The 16,451-nt window shown below is 38.5% G+C and overlaps 1 protein-coding gene across 1 annotated transcript; it reads left to right on the top strand.

The window, feature by feature from the left end:
• Positions 1-14,381: 14,381 nt before the first annotated feature.
• On the top strand, positions 14,382-16,205 carry rgs16 (regulator of G protein signaling 16). The gene is made up of 5 exons (XM_063500829.1): positions 14,382-14,510; positions 14,728-14,811; positions 14,923-14,984; positions 15,150-15,316; positions 15,404-16,205. The coding sequence occupies exons 1-5, from the start codon at positions 14,467-14,469 to the stop codon at positions 15,617-15,619; spliced, it is 573 nt and encodes a 190-aa protein (XP_063356899.1). The 5' UTR covers positions 14,382-14,466; the 3' UTR covers positions 15,620-16,205.
• The last annotated feature ends 246 nt before the right edge of the window (positions 16,206-16,451 follow it).

The following is a 16,451-nucleotide window of genomic DNA, read 5'->3' as shown; positions in this document are numbered from 1 at the left end:
GTGATACTTCAAAACATTTAGAATTATTCTATAATTATTTGATGTTTGATATTTGATTATTTGATGATCATATTCAAGAATTACAGTTACCAGTTATTAAACTCAGTCGATCATTTTAATTCACAATAACTACTACTGCAATACTAAACTAAATTAAAATGCGTGCTGATAGGTTAGGTATGGAGAACTTTGCTCAGCATCTTCACCTCTCATCCTATGCTAAGTAAGATTTTTTAAGTTTTACCAGCAGTGATTCACATGATGACTGATGACTAGATGACTTAATTTTTTTTCTTTTAAAAGTAAGCAAATAAGCAAAGAGCAGAAGCATCATCAAACATTCATGATACTATTTTTACTACCACATATACCTTGTATTTGGGGCACTGGGGGGACGCAGTCACCCGCTGCCCCATTACACATCCATTTACTTTCCTGTTGTTGTCAATGTGTTAGTCACTCTGGGAATGAAGAGCAGTCTGAATGTGGGACAGTGCCCTGCTCGGTAGACACAACACAAGCCTATCTGGGCCAGCAGACTGCAAGCAGTCAATGCATATCTCACAGCGGAAGTAACTGCAAGCAGAGCATCAACTCAACAAATAATGACCCGTCTTGTCTGTGGTTATGAAAGTGTAAATTACAGTAATGTAATTGAACATAAGAGATAGAGTAAACTACGTGAAGGTGTTCCTGGAGCTTTTGAAGCGATCCATTATGAGCCCTGTCTTGGTGCTCTTGCAGCTGTAAAAGCATTGTACTTGTGTAAAAATTGAATATTTTGTCTAAAAGGCAAACATGCACTTTTTAGAAAACAAATAATATCAGGGAGAATGAGTCCTTGTGCAGGAACTAGATTTCTACAGTAAATGTACAGGACAATCATAAGGCTTTATATGTCTCTTGACCAGTTGTTGCTCTACAAAGATGATTTGGGTGGTTTGCAACAAACGGCAAATTGTGGCTCATTTTCTATAATCTTCTCCTATCTTTCCATCTATTCTTTCGCTTTAAAATATCTTTTCTGTTTCTCAATCAGTCTGTATTTCTCTAGTCTCTTAATCAATAGTAAGCACAATACCCATGGCGAAGTCATTGCCCTGACTATGGATAATGGTGAGGATGAGAGAACATTTAATTACTCCTCCTGTTCAGCCCTGAGACAAACAACAGAAGCAGTGTCGGGAAAACAACAAAGCATATTGGATTGCCTGTTTTGCAACAACCTGAAAAAAAAAACATTTGTTTCTATTAGGTACTGCACTACTTTCACTGGTAATGAAAGATGTACTATAAACGCGAAGGTCCATTTTGTGCAGGAACACAAAAAATATGAATTATTGGAACACAGAATGTTTTAGCCATATGTTTTGTTTTTATGGTACATTTACTGTGCATTTCAGTCCTCATCCCATACATCAAAACAAGGAAAGACTGATGCACCCAACTCTACAAGGACCCAACGATGTGTAGTAGAGATACAAGCTAACTTGGGGATTGGAGTTGTTACTGTGAAGGAATATATTATACATTAATTGTTAACAGTCTTGAGGCTAGCATAATACAAACTAACCCCTTAGAGTACTTTTTTAATAACACAATATGTTTATTGTTCATTTAAGCTATTAGTTGTTTAATCACTTTTTCAAATAAGCAAGCCATTAGGATTAAACATTTACAGCACTTCCCAATCCAATAGACTTCTTAGTCTGTGGCATTTTGTTCTTGCTCTCCTATAAACTGACGTCAGGTGAATGCTTGTGCTAAAAAAAGGCACAGGAAAGGGCGCCTAATGATGATGAACTTATGTAACACACTTGATGTAACTGTTTGTAAATGCTGGATTTTGGAACATTAATGCATTATTTCACAGCAATACAGTGACGTATCCACATGAGTGGTTGGAAGCTGTGACACCAGGAACTTGCAAACTTGCTGCCTTTAAAATTATTCAAAGATGGGTACGAAGTCTGTGACTATTCAAAGTAAGCTGCCATTTTGACACACCAAAGCAATTTTGGTGCAATAAACTGTCTGTTTGTAACTGAGAGTGGTCAGGTTAGCAATTATAAGTAATCTGTTTAAGATAATAATGGCAAAAATCTACAAAAATCATAAACCTGTTACTGTGTACATGCAGAGAAACTCACATCACACAGATATTCACATACTTACAGTAAGAGTGGTGTTAAACATAAGACCCAGGGGCCAAAATCGGCCCCACAATGACTCCAGTCCAGCCCACTGAATGAGTGAAGGAGGGCATAGATTTTGGACTTTTGAACAATAGCATAACTTTATCAAAAAAACGAAAAAAACCTGAATGGTGCTGTTGAAATTGAACCTTTTCTTATAGAAAAGGTGAGTTATCCCATAGATTAAATGTGACAGGAAGAGGACTTTCACTGGTCCGGCCCACTTAAGAACAAAGTGGGCTGTATGTGGGCCGTGATTTACAATATGTTTGACACTTCTGGTCCAGCCAGACCCAGAATTGAAACTGAAATGTCTCCACAAACAGTGATGTAGCTGCTGCAGGATAGTGACTGATTGCCTCCTACAAGGTGAAACACTGAATTGCCTTCCAATCAAAAGTATTCACATGAACCTCTGGGTGACCAGTTGGTTGCTTATTTATTAGTGAACGAAAGCAAAAATATTTGAATGCAATCATTGAGCAACCCACAGTTTTTTTCTAGTCACATGGATGTTGATATTTTCATATTCATATTTTTGATCCAGTGTGACTGAGGCTGTCTTTAATGTCCAACTCTAAACACAAAGTAAGAAAAACGCTGATTTCTTTTAAATTCACAGTGATACAGCATTATATCGGCTATAAGCATGTTCTTTTGTAATTTGGAAATCAAATTGCAACATTTTTTTTATATAAGCTAATGCATTTGTGTGTCAGCTCCTATTTTTAGTTACAACAGCCTGTAGGAGCAATAATACCTGCTGCTCTCTGATATTGTCATTGCTGACTGTTTGTTATGATCTCCAAGGTGGCAGGTACATTCATACTGTGTGCATGTGATGTTGACAAGGGTCAAATATCAACGGTGTTGTTGTCTGGGCCTAATATTTCACAACCCAACTGTGGGGATGCAGCGGGAAAAAACAAAGCCATCCAGCTTCAAGTTAATGATTAGCAGTGATTTCTCCAAGGCATGCTCTGCTGGTAAAGGACCACCTACAAGTCTGTCATTTCACTGCAGGAGGTGCTTTTGTTGGGGGAGCATCATGGCTATATTTTATTCATGGCTGTGAAATCTGTTTCAGCTCAGCAAGATAACCCTGCTCAGCTCTCATTACAGTCTACATTTTCACAATGTACACGCACCACACATATAAATACAAACACACACTTGTAAAACGGAATGCATTCTGAAAGGGTTTATAATACCACCGGCCTCTATCAATAGCACAGTATTGAATCTAGAGGGGACTGTCTGTATCTCTACTGTGCTCTTCACTTTATTTTTAGACAACTCAAATTAGGTCTGAACAAATGATTTGGAGTGTGGTAGAGTTTGCTCCCCAAAATATATTTCTATTATGTAACAGGTAGACAAGAACAGATGAAACAGCACAGTAATATAAAGTAAAAACACAGTAATGGGGTGGTTTTAATATGGAAATGAATTTAAAACATAATAAAAACGTAATGTGTTTATTATTAAATTAATTGATTGATTTTTTTTTTTTTTTTTTTTTGCACGGGGGGGGGGGGGGGGGGGGCTTCAAAGGCCTAGGCACAGTTCTGTTCCTCCAAAGATGGATTCTGCCACTTTTTTGTGACATGTATTACTGACCTGTCAAAACATTTGGTAAATATATACATGTTTCCAAAGGTTGAGTTTCCATTTTATGCCACCAGCAAGACAAAATGGCTTGGGACAAGCTAAAGATCATTATGGCTTCTTGATAATGAATCCCTGTGCACTGGTTTTTCATCTTACCCCATCATGAGCTGAAAATTTTAATTTCCCCTTAGTTTAATTAGTAGACAAACATCTGCCAGATTAATGACATTGCCATCAATGAGAATTCACTGTGAATTACCAAATGTTAGCATGCACCAGCATAAAGTCAAGTGACACGTGGGCATTGGTGGGCATTACTTGTTTCACACTGGTATTTTATCTTTGTGATTATAAGTGTGTCACAATGACTGACAGCTCTTAGTATAAGCAGTCATTTTTAATCAGATCTGTAATGCCTGTAATTGTATACTGGTGCACCAGCCTTCTTCTATAGTTCCTAGTCACAAGTGATGAAATTTAAGAATGCCAATCATGTAAGCGGTGTAAACATGTAATCACAATTAGAACTGAGGGAGAGAAAAAAGAAACTCTATAAATTAATTCATTTTATTCCAAAAACACACATTATCAGTTATTACCAGCAATGAAAAACTGAATTTAACAGATTATCACTTCAAATATCAGGACATTTTGCACATTGTAGGCTTGTCTGACCTCTGTCTAAAATGCCCCTTGGGAGTAGTTACAGATCATAGTGTTGCTGAAGAAGGAGCACACTTCAGTAGTTATTGTTTAACAGTCACAGAGAGCATCTGGCTGGCCCTGCTGTAGGCTGCTTCTTTCCTCCCTAGAGAACGATCAGACAGATGAGCACCATGAGGCTCTTACATGCACGAAGCCAGATGACTCCCAGGGAGACCGAACATGACCACTACACAAATGTTGAATTGTCCAAGCACAAAATCCCCCAGCGTTTTTGGTTCAATTAGTGAATGAAAAGCGTCTGTCTAGATAGAATAAAATTTATTACAGAACTACAGTTGTCAGGTATCTTCACATGTAGTTTTCACACCTATACACTGTTTCACATCAGTGGACATTACCCCATAATGTGACGTAAAAAACGTAAAAACATTTGCTTGTAATTCTTAAAAATTAATAAAAAAGAATTCATAGTATTTGCTCAGCACTTTCTTGAAGCACCCTTAGCAGCAGTTGGAGCCTCAAGTCTTTTTGAGTGTGATGCTACAAGCTTGCCACACCTACTGGCCCACCTTTTTGGGCAGTTTCTCCCATTCTTCTTTTGCAGACCTCTCAAGCTTCATCAGATTTGGCATGTATTGGTGTGCAGTCATTTTTAGATATCTCCAGAGATGTTCACTTGGGTTCAACTCAGGGCTCTGGCCGGGCCCCTCAAGGACATTCACAGGCTGTATGCTTAGTCCTGTCGGAAGATGAACTTTTACACCAGTCTGAGATCCAGCGTGCTCAGGAGCAGGTTATTATCAAGGATGTTTCTATACATTGCTTCATTGAATGTTTCATTTGACCCCAACTAGATTTTAATTTCCTAATGATGAAAAACATTCCCACAACATGATGCTGCCACCACCATGCTTTACTGTAGGGCTGGTATAGGCCAGGTGATGACCTGTGCCTGGTTTCCTCCAGGCATGACACTTGACAGTCAGACCAAAGAGTTCAATCTTTGTATTATCAGACGAGAGAAATTTATTTTTAGTCGTATGAGAGTCCTGGTCTGTTTTGGCAAACTCCAGATATGCTGTCATGTGCATTTTACTGACCACTTTACAATACAGGCCTGAATGGTGCATTTTGTGCGTTATTCAACACATTACAAACTTTAAATTGAGCTTAACTTTAAATATCTGTAGCGGTGCTATTAATCCTTATAAGACTGATGGGATACTTTCAGTACTTTATGTACAACTTGTCAGCAATCTACACTATGTGTAGTGGGGTGTTTTCATAGTGTTTCATTGCCTTTACTAAATAAAGACTTCTATCAATCATTCTCTATCATTCTCAGCTAAAGGTAAATGTATTGATAAATATATAAATGACCATTTTTACAGTTTCTGAGCCAGGAAGCCGTGCAAACAGGTAATGAAGTCTATGCATACTGCAGCATATTAAAAAAAAGACAGCACAAAATCATTAGAAAAAAAGTTTTGTTTGATTTGGTGACGTCTGTCTTATTTTGGATATCCCTGTAAAACACCTCTTAGGCAAACCTCTTATACTGGGCAGATTAACCAGCAAGAATTAACCCTGAAATTCGTCTTTCTGTTTAAATATTTCCATTCATGGGCTTTTCGCTCTCCTGTTCCGCTCTTTACTGAGTCACCACTCTGATGGACCTTCTGAAAAAAAACAAACAAACAAACAAACAAACAAGCGGATGTAATGCCAGGAACCACTGGCAATGACCTGAGACTCGGATGTTTGGGAAGGGAGGGGGAGTTTCTATCTGACCTTGTCTTCAACACAAACTGCCCAGATAGGCAGGAAAACGTGGGGCTGTTATTTGAAAAATGATTGCTACGAATTCATCAGCTCCTCGGGTGTAAAGTCATTCTGGAGCAACACAATGATTCACTTTTGGCTATACACTGATACAAACATCTATGGCCAGGCAGTACACTGGAAGCTTACACATCAGACAACTTGTTTAGTTAGTTTGAAGTGTCATCAGCTGTTCAATGTGTTTACTCTGCAGCTTAAGTGATTTACGATCAGCACCACAGAGCAAAGCCAATTTAACCCTTGGTTAAGGCTTCATGTGGGAACAACAGTGCAATCCAAATTATTAGAATGAAAACCACCCATGGCAACCACTGTTATAAATTTCTGCTACGCTTTGTAGAGGATACAAGACATATATTAATTACCATGGTATCCATCAACTGCAACAGCAACTTTGCTAGCATGGACAGCAATGACTCACAAACAATGTAGAGGACCTAGAATATCCAACCGAGTGTCCCAACCATAGCTAGCTGTAAGATGACAATGACGTTACCACCAAAGTCACAAACTGCAGACCAGTGGTCCCCAAACAGTATGCTGAGAGGCAAGCCTAGCTGTGCTGAAGGATTTTTTTTTTGTCATGTGTTGTATTGGTACAATATTCAACTGCACAAAATAATAATGAATTCATTTTTAATATTATATCTGTATTTTAATGGGCTCTTTTGTCAATACAGAGTTAAATTTTACACCCTAAAATATTTTTTTTCCTAAAAATATTCACAGTTAATTACCAGATGGTGGGAATTATTACAGCGTGACACGTGAAAGGCCCCCATTGTTAGCAACTAGGAAAAAAACTGCAGGTGTCATGCAAGGTCCAGATGCTGTACATGTGGTAAGTAACATCATCTAATAATAATAGCAAAAGTAGGTGAATTTCACAACATGTTACGTGCAGACCCATAGACAAGAACACAGGTGTGCCTTTGACATTTTCAGCTGCCTTTTATTCAAATAGAAAAATTTAACCTGAACACGTAATTATATCAAACGATGAAAAGTTTGGGTATGCCTCTCTGTAACCTAATTAGAAGAATAAGAAGAATCTCTTTAGCTCCTTGACCTACTTTTTATGCTAATGGAAGCTCTTAGTGAAGAAAAGAAGAAAAGATTTCTTATAAGAATTTCCATCAGGGTATAACTCACTATGAAATAACCAGATATTATTGCCTGCTGGTCATTTTTTTAGTAGGTGAATTTGGACCACAGTGTCATTTTTCATTTTCTCCTTGGCAATGGTAATTGTGAAGGCAGCAATGCAGCAGCTCATGTAGATACGATGATCTCAATGCGGTCTTTTCATCGCAACAACAAAAACCTACGCAAGAGGTGAACTGTGAGAAGAGCATGCTGAGTCTAAGATGAGCTTTTGGTCCTCGACATATGAGGCTGAATGAAACCAAAAGATCTTCACTAGGCTTGAGATGGATAGCCTTTGATGTTAAATGACTTGCAATTTTAGGTTACACGAGGTAAACAGGCCAGCAAGTAATATGGACAGGGCTGTTTGCAGAGGTAAAGTAAGGCCCTGCGACTTAAGTGTCCTAGATTAGCCCCAGGTACATTTCTGACCCAGACACGATTGAGCAAGCTAGAGGTGAGATATGACCTTTGATTTAAAACTCACTCATGAAGGTAAATGTCAGTTCTGGTTTATCAGGACTGCCCTGTGGTGCATTTCCTGGGTGGTATTCAGTATTCTGATTTGACACAATAAATATGAATTGTATTTATTTCTAACACATGCATGCATGGAGACATTTTGTAATTGGAGCAAGTAGAATAATATATGTGCAGACAATATACACTTAATGCATCATTCTAATTTAATTAATCCCAAAAGTAACATGTAGTATGCCTGTAGCCTCTCTCTTTGTCCCTTCTTGTGCTTTGGTGTGTGCCTGATGGCAGGAGTGGAGACAGGTGCACCACAACCTGAGCACAGTCTCACCAGCTGCATCCACTTCCCCAATCAGTCCCACTTCCAGCAATCAGCTCTGCCACCACCACTCACAACAGACACTGCTCATACCATCATACTCATGGCTTTCTTTTTCTGACTGGGGTAGACAGAGCTGGCTTTACTCCCATTTTTGTTCCCTGTGACCAGAGCTGCGTTAACCTCTACTCATAGACGTTCTGGCTCATCAGCCTCAGCTCTTATGCTACAATTGCACTAGAGAAAACTGTAGTTGCAGTTTATGTCATGACTGGAATTATTATGACTTTGTGCAATTTCTGATCTTGTTGCCTTTCAAATCATTGGTTCCAAGATGGGAACCAGGTATCACAATCATGTGCTGTCTTCAAAGCATCAAGACAGTAATAAAACAGCAATATGACAGTTAGTCTAAAGTCAGTCTGAATTGGGTCAAGTTGTCAATTACATGTGATCTGTTTGTGATACTGATTAAATTTCACATTTCTGTTGCCTTCTACATGCACAGAAAGTCAAATCCACAGCCAGGATCTCATATATTTGAACCTGAAATTTAGAAAGTTGCTTACAAGTAGTGATGTAGTTGCTGCAGGACGGCAATTTAACATCAAAACCTCATAGGTGCTCAGCATCACTGATTTTTACAACCAGTTGAGTCAAGTCTTCTATTGCAAAGATGCACATTTCAGACGAGTTGCACTCAACAGCACAGACCAACTCGAATGTATTGTAACATGTAGGCAATCAGTCTGCGCCAAATCGCAACAGCAGTTGCCTCAAAGTTTACTATGTTGTAAGGTAAAGACATTACAACAAGAATTAGACAGGAGTTATTTCAAACCCTTGTGACGGTCAGTTTGAGTCAGACAGAGATTGTTAGAAGATAGTTTGAGATTGAAAGTGGTTAAGCATGCATCACTCTCAATCTCTGTGCAACTTCTTGCAACTGGGTGCTGAGTGCAAAATTATTCAGTGCAGTTACTGGGCAAACACAATTTTTTTCTAGTCACAAGGAGATTGCTATCCTATTTTTACTCTAGTGTGAGTAACCTTTTAAAAAATAATAACCAGACATTAATTCATTATTCATTCATCCTTTTTACTTTGCCTTTGTTTGATAGCTGTAAAAAATACCTCAGAAATTAATGATTAAATAAATTATTTTAATTAATAGGATTTTTTTCTGTTCAAAACCTGAGAAATTGAATGTAATCAGTTGAATCCATAATCTTAACATTAAAATGTATATAGCAAAGAAAACGTTACAATTCCTTAAGAAAGAGGCTATGCAATGTGGAAGGCATGGTACACACTGGGTAAGGTGCCAATTTTGCAGTTTTTATTCAGTCAAAGCTAAAAATATTTTTTTGTCTGCAATTTAAATTAAAATGATTAAATAAAAACCCCATACATGAACATAGCCGAGACAATGTGATACTATCATGTGGTATATCTAGTGGTTATACTTGGATCCTTCCAAGCTCACTTTCCCTCAGTCTGTCCTCCTGTGCTTCTCAGCCCAACCTCAACCTAATCTCAGCCCCAGGTTCCAGTAGTAACTGTAGCCTTAGCTCCTGGTCACAGACCAAGAGGCTGAAACTAGACTGGTCTTTAGACTGGTCTTAATTTTGCTCATAGTATACATCAGAGTTTTTACGAAAATAACAAACAAATACATTTTACCAACAAAAGGGGGCATACCCCGAGCCCAACTCAAGTCTAACCTATAATGTAACCAAAAACATCTCTTAATCCTGTCCCATTCAAGTCTCTGTGGGCTGCAGCTACTTGACATGTAGCTCCATTTCTCAGGGAGGTTCATATCAGATTTCGTGGAAGGTTAAAAAGAGTTTCTGGTTACATGGTAAGTTACTAAATAGCTGTAACAACTATAAACTAGAAAATCCAGAACTCTTTCAAGAAATCCTATCCTAACAAACAAAAACCAGACTGTAATGAAAGTTTTAAAAATTCTCTTTATATTTTCTCATTTTGATTGAGGACCGAGGCATGAATCTTGAAAATGTTTAATTCTTTGATTGTCTCTTGTTATAACACAGCCAAATGATAAGTACTGTTCTGAATAAAGAGTTTGTCTCCAAAGTAACGAGGCTGTCTTATTTGTTGAGGCAGAGTATGCTGTTGAGGAAAAGGGAAAAAAGCAAGATGTTTTAAAAAATTTCTGTTGCTATATTGTGCATCCACTGAATAGCTCTGCTCTGCTTGAAATGAAGATTTGACTTACTGTCAGCTATTTGCCTCTCACTGAACCCCGGGTGAAAATAATAGCACATCATTCTTATAGAATACATAAATAGCACGTCATATCCATTTTGACTACTAACTTTTACACCATTTAAATGCCACATGAATAGATATAAGCTAGGCAGTTACACCTCAAGACTACATGCCATAAAATAGCACATGAAAAAGTAAAAAAGAAAAAAAATGCTCAGTACAATGTCAAATGACTTGCATTTGACATTGTATGGAGCATGATAAATGCATGTTATTCTTACACCATTACAATACACCCGGTAAATCATGATATCATAATATAGTAGCTGAAATCAATTTAAAGCCTACAGATGAAGAGAAGTGATAACCTCTTCTGAGATTGCTCTGAAGCAGAAATGTTCAGTCATTTACCCTGTGTTTTTATTGAGCTAAAGCCCCCCCTAGATATATCAAATGACCTTTTGTGCGATCAAAGAACTCTCTTAAATCACTTGTAAACTAACACTCTTTCTAAGTCTGACTACTGGGTAAAGACACCCGGGGGCTTTCTGAGAAAAGTGTCTGTGCAGTCTCAATTCTGGGAGCATTAGTGTTTTTTTATTTTTTTTATCTGGCAGGAAGTCTGAGCTGTAGCAGTTTAACAACAGGAAAAAATGACCAGCACTTTATAAAGAATACGTGGTGCTGTTGTGAAACAATGGAACGAAGCTCGAGGGCATTGCTAGCTGACAGATGATCCAAACTCATGGTTAAATTCAATTCACCAAAAGAGTTTCAGGGAAATCAGATGTTAACGCCTTTCACTCGCAGCTTTATCTCAGCATCACATCTGTGCTTTATTTGTAACACTGGAAACTATTGTTATGAAACATTAACATGTTCTGGTGAATATGATTCTCCTGACCTGAATTATAGCCATTTAAATGCCTCAGTTTTCTGCTGTAAAAAAGCAACAGAAAACTGAGGCAAAAACATTTTAACTGCTCGGAGCACTTTCTTGCTTTTTTTTGTCAGAAGCACATAGTAGTTAAATCTTTGTTTGGCTGGAACAGTTGTGTAATAGTCATCACAATCAGCAAGAAACCTTTCATAGTGAGAATAATTTTCAGTATCAAGTACTAGCATCACCCAGCTCCAAGGACAGTGACTACCCAACTTCCAGAAATGCCCTTTGGTCAGTCATAGTCATTTTTCACACCGTCTCTTACATTGTCTCATTTCCGGCTTTGTCACCAGGATTGATAAGAGCTGTGCTGACATCACCGTGACTGTATGAGTAGGTGAGTGGGTAGCCGGGTTCCCCCAGGCTTCTCAGGCAAACCTTTGTTCTTTGATGGCACCAAATGGCGCAGTTAAATCCTCCCCAGCAAAATGAGTCCCCTCTGTATCAGCTGACTTAACCTAATCAGTGCTGCCTGGCCCTGGCACACTGTGAATGTTTTTGCTAAAATGTGTTTGTATCAAAGGCAGCGTGGTTTGCACTACTTCCTTTTTAGGGATATTCTTGGACTAAAATGTCTTATGGGTCATTTGTATTGTGCCAAACAGATAGTCCAGATAGTGCTTATCCAGATATCAGCTATCAACTTAAAGCAAGGCCTTACTGTAAGAAAAGGAGCGACCCTAGCTGCCAGCTGGGAAATCATGGGTCCTGGCATTTATGTACATACTGTTTTGACATGTACCACCCGCCTAAAAGTTGTCAAAGACCAAGCACACCCACATATGGCAACAGCACTCCCCAATGGCTTTGGCTGCCCCATGGCCGGGCAGTGTACCCTACTCCACTGTTCAGGAGCACAACAAAGAGCCCAAGTCACTGAGTCAGCCAGCAGACTCCCCCCAGGACCTATCGCACAGGACGCAAAGGTTCAAACTCGGTGCCAGACATCATAGGACAACTGCACAGGTCCCATGTGTTTGCCCTCAACAGAGTGATCAGTGTATAGTCCTGCTGATGTTCAGTAGTTCATAGCTACGTATCACTGTACTGCTTTTGCTAATAACTACAGTTATTAACTCTTTCAAAAAATGTCACGTGAATTAATAGTTGGTGCTGTTCAGAGAAGGAATTGTAGAATTATTAATTAGTTGTCAGGGTAACCTCATGTATGTCATGTCTTGATGCTGTACCTTAATTTATCAGTTCATTCTAAGCATGTAACAGCTTAATATGTCTAATGAGATTCCAGGCTGATATGTGATTCCTTGTTAAACAGTAAAAAAGCTGAATATCCTTCTTTGTATAATGGCTTTTATTTGAAGTGGTTTAAAATACTGTTATGGTGAATCTAGCTGTTTCTTAGGAATTCACAAGTGACAATCACTACAGTGGGATTTTTAATCCTAGGGGGGAGGGATGTTACCAGCAGAGGCTATTGCATTTATCACACTGCCCTTGTGGGTACTCAGTTCCTTGAAATGCCCATGGCTGCAACCTTACATAAGTAGCACATTACAAAGTTCCAACTGTCAGGAGGAAACCCCGATTCTAATATTTGTTCTATTGGTTCTAGTTATAACACCAGTTATGTGCCTGTCCCTTTTTTTTACTGTAATATGAATATGACAAACAAATCCCAGATAAGCAACTCCCAGCTTGCCATATGGGAAACGGTCTAGCTTCAGCTTTATTGTGTCCTGCAGTTGGCAGTACATCCACCCTGCTTTCAGGAAAATATAATTAAACAGAGTGAATATCACATTTCCTTCCCATAATGCCCTGGAATGAACACCTTTATCTGCCTCGTAAAGAGTGTAAATTGTGATTGTGTTTGCACCTAGAGGGCATTGAATCAGGGGAAACAACCAAAGGAGGTGTCGAGAAGCAATTTGACAACACAAAATTTTAAAAGGACAAATGCCAGTTGAACATTTTACTGTGAAATTAAACCCAGTGATGTGCAAAAGAGTTTCTGTGATGCTGGCAGTCACCTGTGCAGTGCCATACTTATTATTATTATTATTATTATATTATTATTATCATTGCATTTAGCAACCTATTTTATTTCAAAGTCTGTTATACACTGGACTTGATGTTTAGTCTGATGGAGTTTACAACAGAGCTGTATATCAAGATTAGATGCAGTATGAAGTGATCAGATTTGATTATTATTATTTATTTATTTTTTAATCTTCTGCTTGTGAGAGATTTCTTGCTGGGATTCTGCTTTCACTGAACTTGGATATGTTTAGTGTGGGTATAGTGTGTTGTTTTTCTTTGCATTCTTTTTCCTTTTTCTGTTCTGTTTTTTAGTCTTTGTAGAACAAACTCACATGAATGACAGATTGCCACTGAGATATCTCAGTGGCAATCTGTCCTAATGACTTAATATGACACATGTTTTAGGGAAGAGCCACAGCTCGCGAGGATGTGATAAGACCTATGAGAGACCCACAGAAATAAAAAGCTTTTTCCATTTGACCTTGAAGCCTGTTGTATTATATCAATTGTCATGTTAAAATGTATGTTCCCTTGCCCAAGACAATTTTAAAGGCTGCCAATAAAAACTAATTTCACAAGCACCAGTGCTCTCTTAGCACTAAATAAATCCATGAGCTCACATATAAACACCAGATGTGTTTTTTCTACTTGAACACTGATGTTTTTTGTTTTGTTTTGTTTTGGGGTTGTTCATGGAAGAGGCAGAGTGGTTTGTTTTGGTTGTGGCTGGTTAAGGGAAATACAAGAAAAACAAAGTGGAGAATATCAGTAGCATTTATCTTCTGACAGTAATTTCCCAGCCTTGTCCTTGCATATATTCTCTCTCTCTCTCCCTCTCTCTCTCCCTCTTTGTGATTGGCTGAGGTGGCTGATGACACATCACAGGCAGGGGCGGTTGAACTATAAAGCCTATGTACTCACTCTCTTCAGATACAGACAATCTCGCTCCATACTGAGCTTTACTCAACGGATATTTGAGCACCACAAAACCGAAACACCACCCCTACCAGCTCCAACCTGCTGCTATGTGTAAAGGACTAGCATCACTGCCTACCTGCTGCTTGGAAAGGTACATTAAGCTTCTTGCAAACACTGATGTTTGGGGATTTGGATTAGATGATAGAGGACAGCTCTTTTTCTTTATCACTGTACATCTGCATGTGAGCATCTGAGAAGCTAAAATACAATGTAAGTTTTAGGTTATGCAAATCTAGACGGCTTGTCAATAGGTATGCCATCAAGACCTTGGTCAAAAATGTAAATAACCTGTTTTCTGTTTCTCTTAGGGCCAAGGAGCTGAAGGCAAGGCTGGGAAGTGTTTTGCAGATCCCCAACTGGAATCTATCCTGTTGCAAAATAGGGAAAAATAAGTAAGGCTCACATATACAATATAATACTGCTGGGTGCATTTTTTGCCATTGTGTGTTTGGTCAAAATTTCAGTTTGAATCTAATTGGATTTAATGCTTCATTTGTTTTCAGGCCAACCCTGGAGGAATGCCTTAGGTGGAAAGAGTCCTTTGAAAAACTTCTTTCTAGCAAATGTAAGTAAAGTCTCAGTTTGTTTCTTTTATTATTCTGTGCCATTTTCACAAAAAAAAAAAGTGCATTCAAATGTGGGTAAATTGTGTGGATGCACACACATACACATTCATCCACTCTGGGTCCATTATGTGCAATGAGTAATCACATTTCTTCTATTTCTGCAGATGGACTGTATGCCTTCACAGCCTTCCTTATGTCTGAGTTCAGCGAGGAGAACATTGCGTTCTACTTTGCCTGTGAGGAATACAAACATATCAAGTGTCCTGCCAAGCTAGTTACTAAGGCTAAGAAGATCTATGATGAATTTATCGGCAGCGAAGCTCCCCGGGAGGTAAGTAAATGCTAAATCTCAAAGAAGACGTAGCCATAAGTGGTCAAAAAGAAACTCAACCTAATATTTTGTGTCCTTTCTTTGTAGATTAATATTGACCACGAAACCCGTGACATCACCAGAGCCAACATGCTGGCCCCCACACATTCTTGTTTCGACATGGCCCAGCACAAGATCTACATGCTCATGGCCAAAGACTGCTATCCACGCTTTCTCCGCTCTCCAGCCTACAGAGATCTGGTGTGCCAAGCCAAGCCAAGCACCAAGGCCAGAAATCTGCCCCAACAGGAGAAGAAGGCTTGAAATCTGTCGATGAGCCTAAAAGGGATTTGTTAGCGATCGCCTTAAGATTTGAGAACGGAAGGGAAGTCTAGCACAAGGTGCTTCATTGTGAAGCGTGTGCTAATACTGGTACAGATGCTGAGTGCTACATGAGAGCAGCTGTGGATGGGCTTATAGTGTAGTAGCCATCACTTTGAAGATGGCAACAGAATGAAAAAAAAAGGAAAATGGAGGAAAGCTGAAGGCTGGTGCCTGAAAATGGACTGCTGTCGATACAGTTAGAGTTTGGAAAGCAAAGTAAAGAAAGAGTTCTACTAAACAGACTGAGTGACAATCAAGCAAGAGGCCAGCACATTTGGAAAATGCACTTTTCTTAGCCATTAGGCAAACTTTTGTAGTTGTGACGTGCAATGTCTGTCAAACTTGTTCACTGTATGTATTTGTATGGGCATGTGTGGTCCTTTATGATTTTTATGTATTTACCTGTATGTATATATTGCATTTTCAATCAAATATGGAAAATAATGTGCAGTTTAATTTATACTATAATATTTATATGACTGTTTTTTTTCTACATACCAAATAAATTAAATTATTTGAAAAAGTGTGACTATTTCTTAAATGTGTTTTTCTTACTGAACAAAATCATGGTTTAAAATTACTTCTATAAGATTATTTATATTCAAATTATATTTGCTAAACAACAGCACGATGGGAAAAAAATCACCCATTGTAAAAGCTGATGGGTACTTTAAGTGTCTTATTTAGTCTAGTGACATAGACGAATCATCAAATGTCAATATGTGGTCAGGCAGAGTTTGCTCATATTTGTGCAAATACCCAGAGTATGGAT

The sequence above is a fragment of the Pelmatolapia mariae genome, linkage group LG17 (genome assembly GCF_036321145.2).
Source record: "Pelmatolapia mariae isolate MD_Pm_ZW linkage group LG17, Pm_UMD_F_2, whole genome shotgun sequence".
Lineage (NCBI taxonomy): Eukaryota > Metazoa > Chordata > Actinopteri > Cichliformes > Cichlidae > Pelmatolapia > Pelmatolapia mariae.
Note: the sequence above shows the minus strand (reverse complement) of the source record. Positions and strands in the feature narration are given on the sequence as shown.

Excerpts from the sequence above, each read along its gene's own strand:
- rgs16 (XM_063500829.1), top strand. The coding sequence starts at position 14,467 with ATGTGTAAAGGACTAGCATCACTGCCTACCTGCTGCTTGGAAAG. Across the intron at positions 14,511-14,727 it reads CCTACCTGCTGCTTGGAAAG|GGCCAAGGAGCTGAAGGCAA; the intron begins GTACATTAAGCT and ends TGTTTCTCTTAG. Across the intron at positions 15,317-15,403 it reads GCAGCGAAGCTCCCCGGGAG|ATTAATATTGACCACGAAAC; the intron begins GTAAGTAAATGC and ends CTTTCTTTGTAG.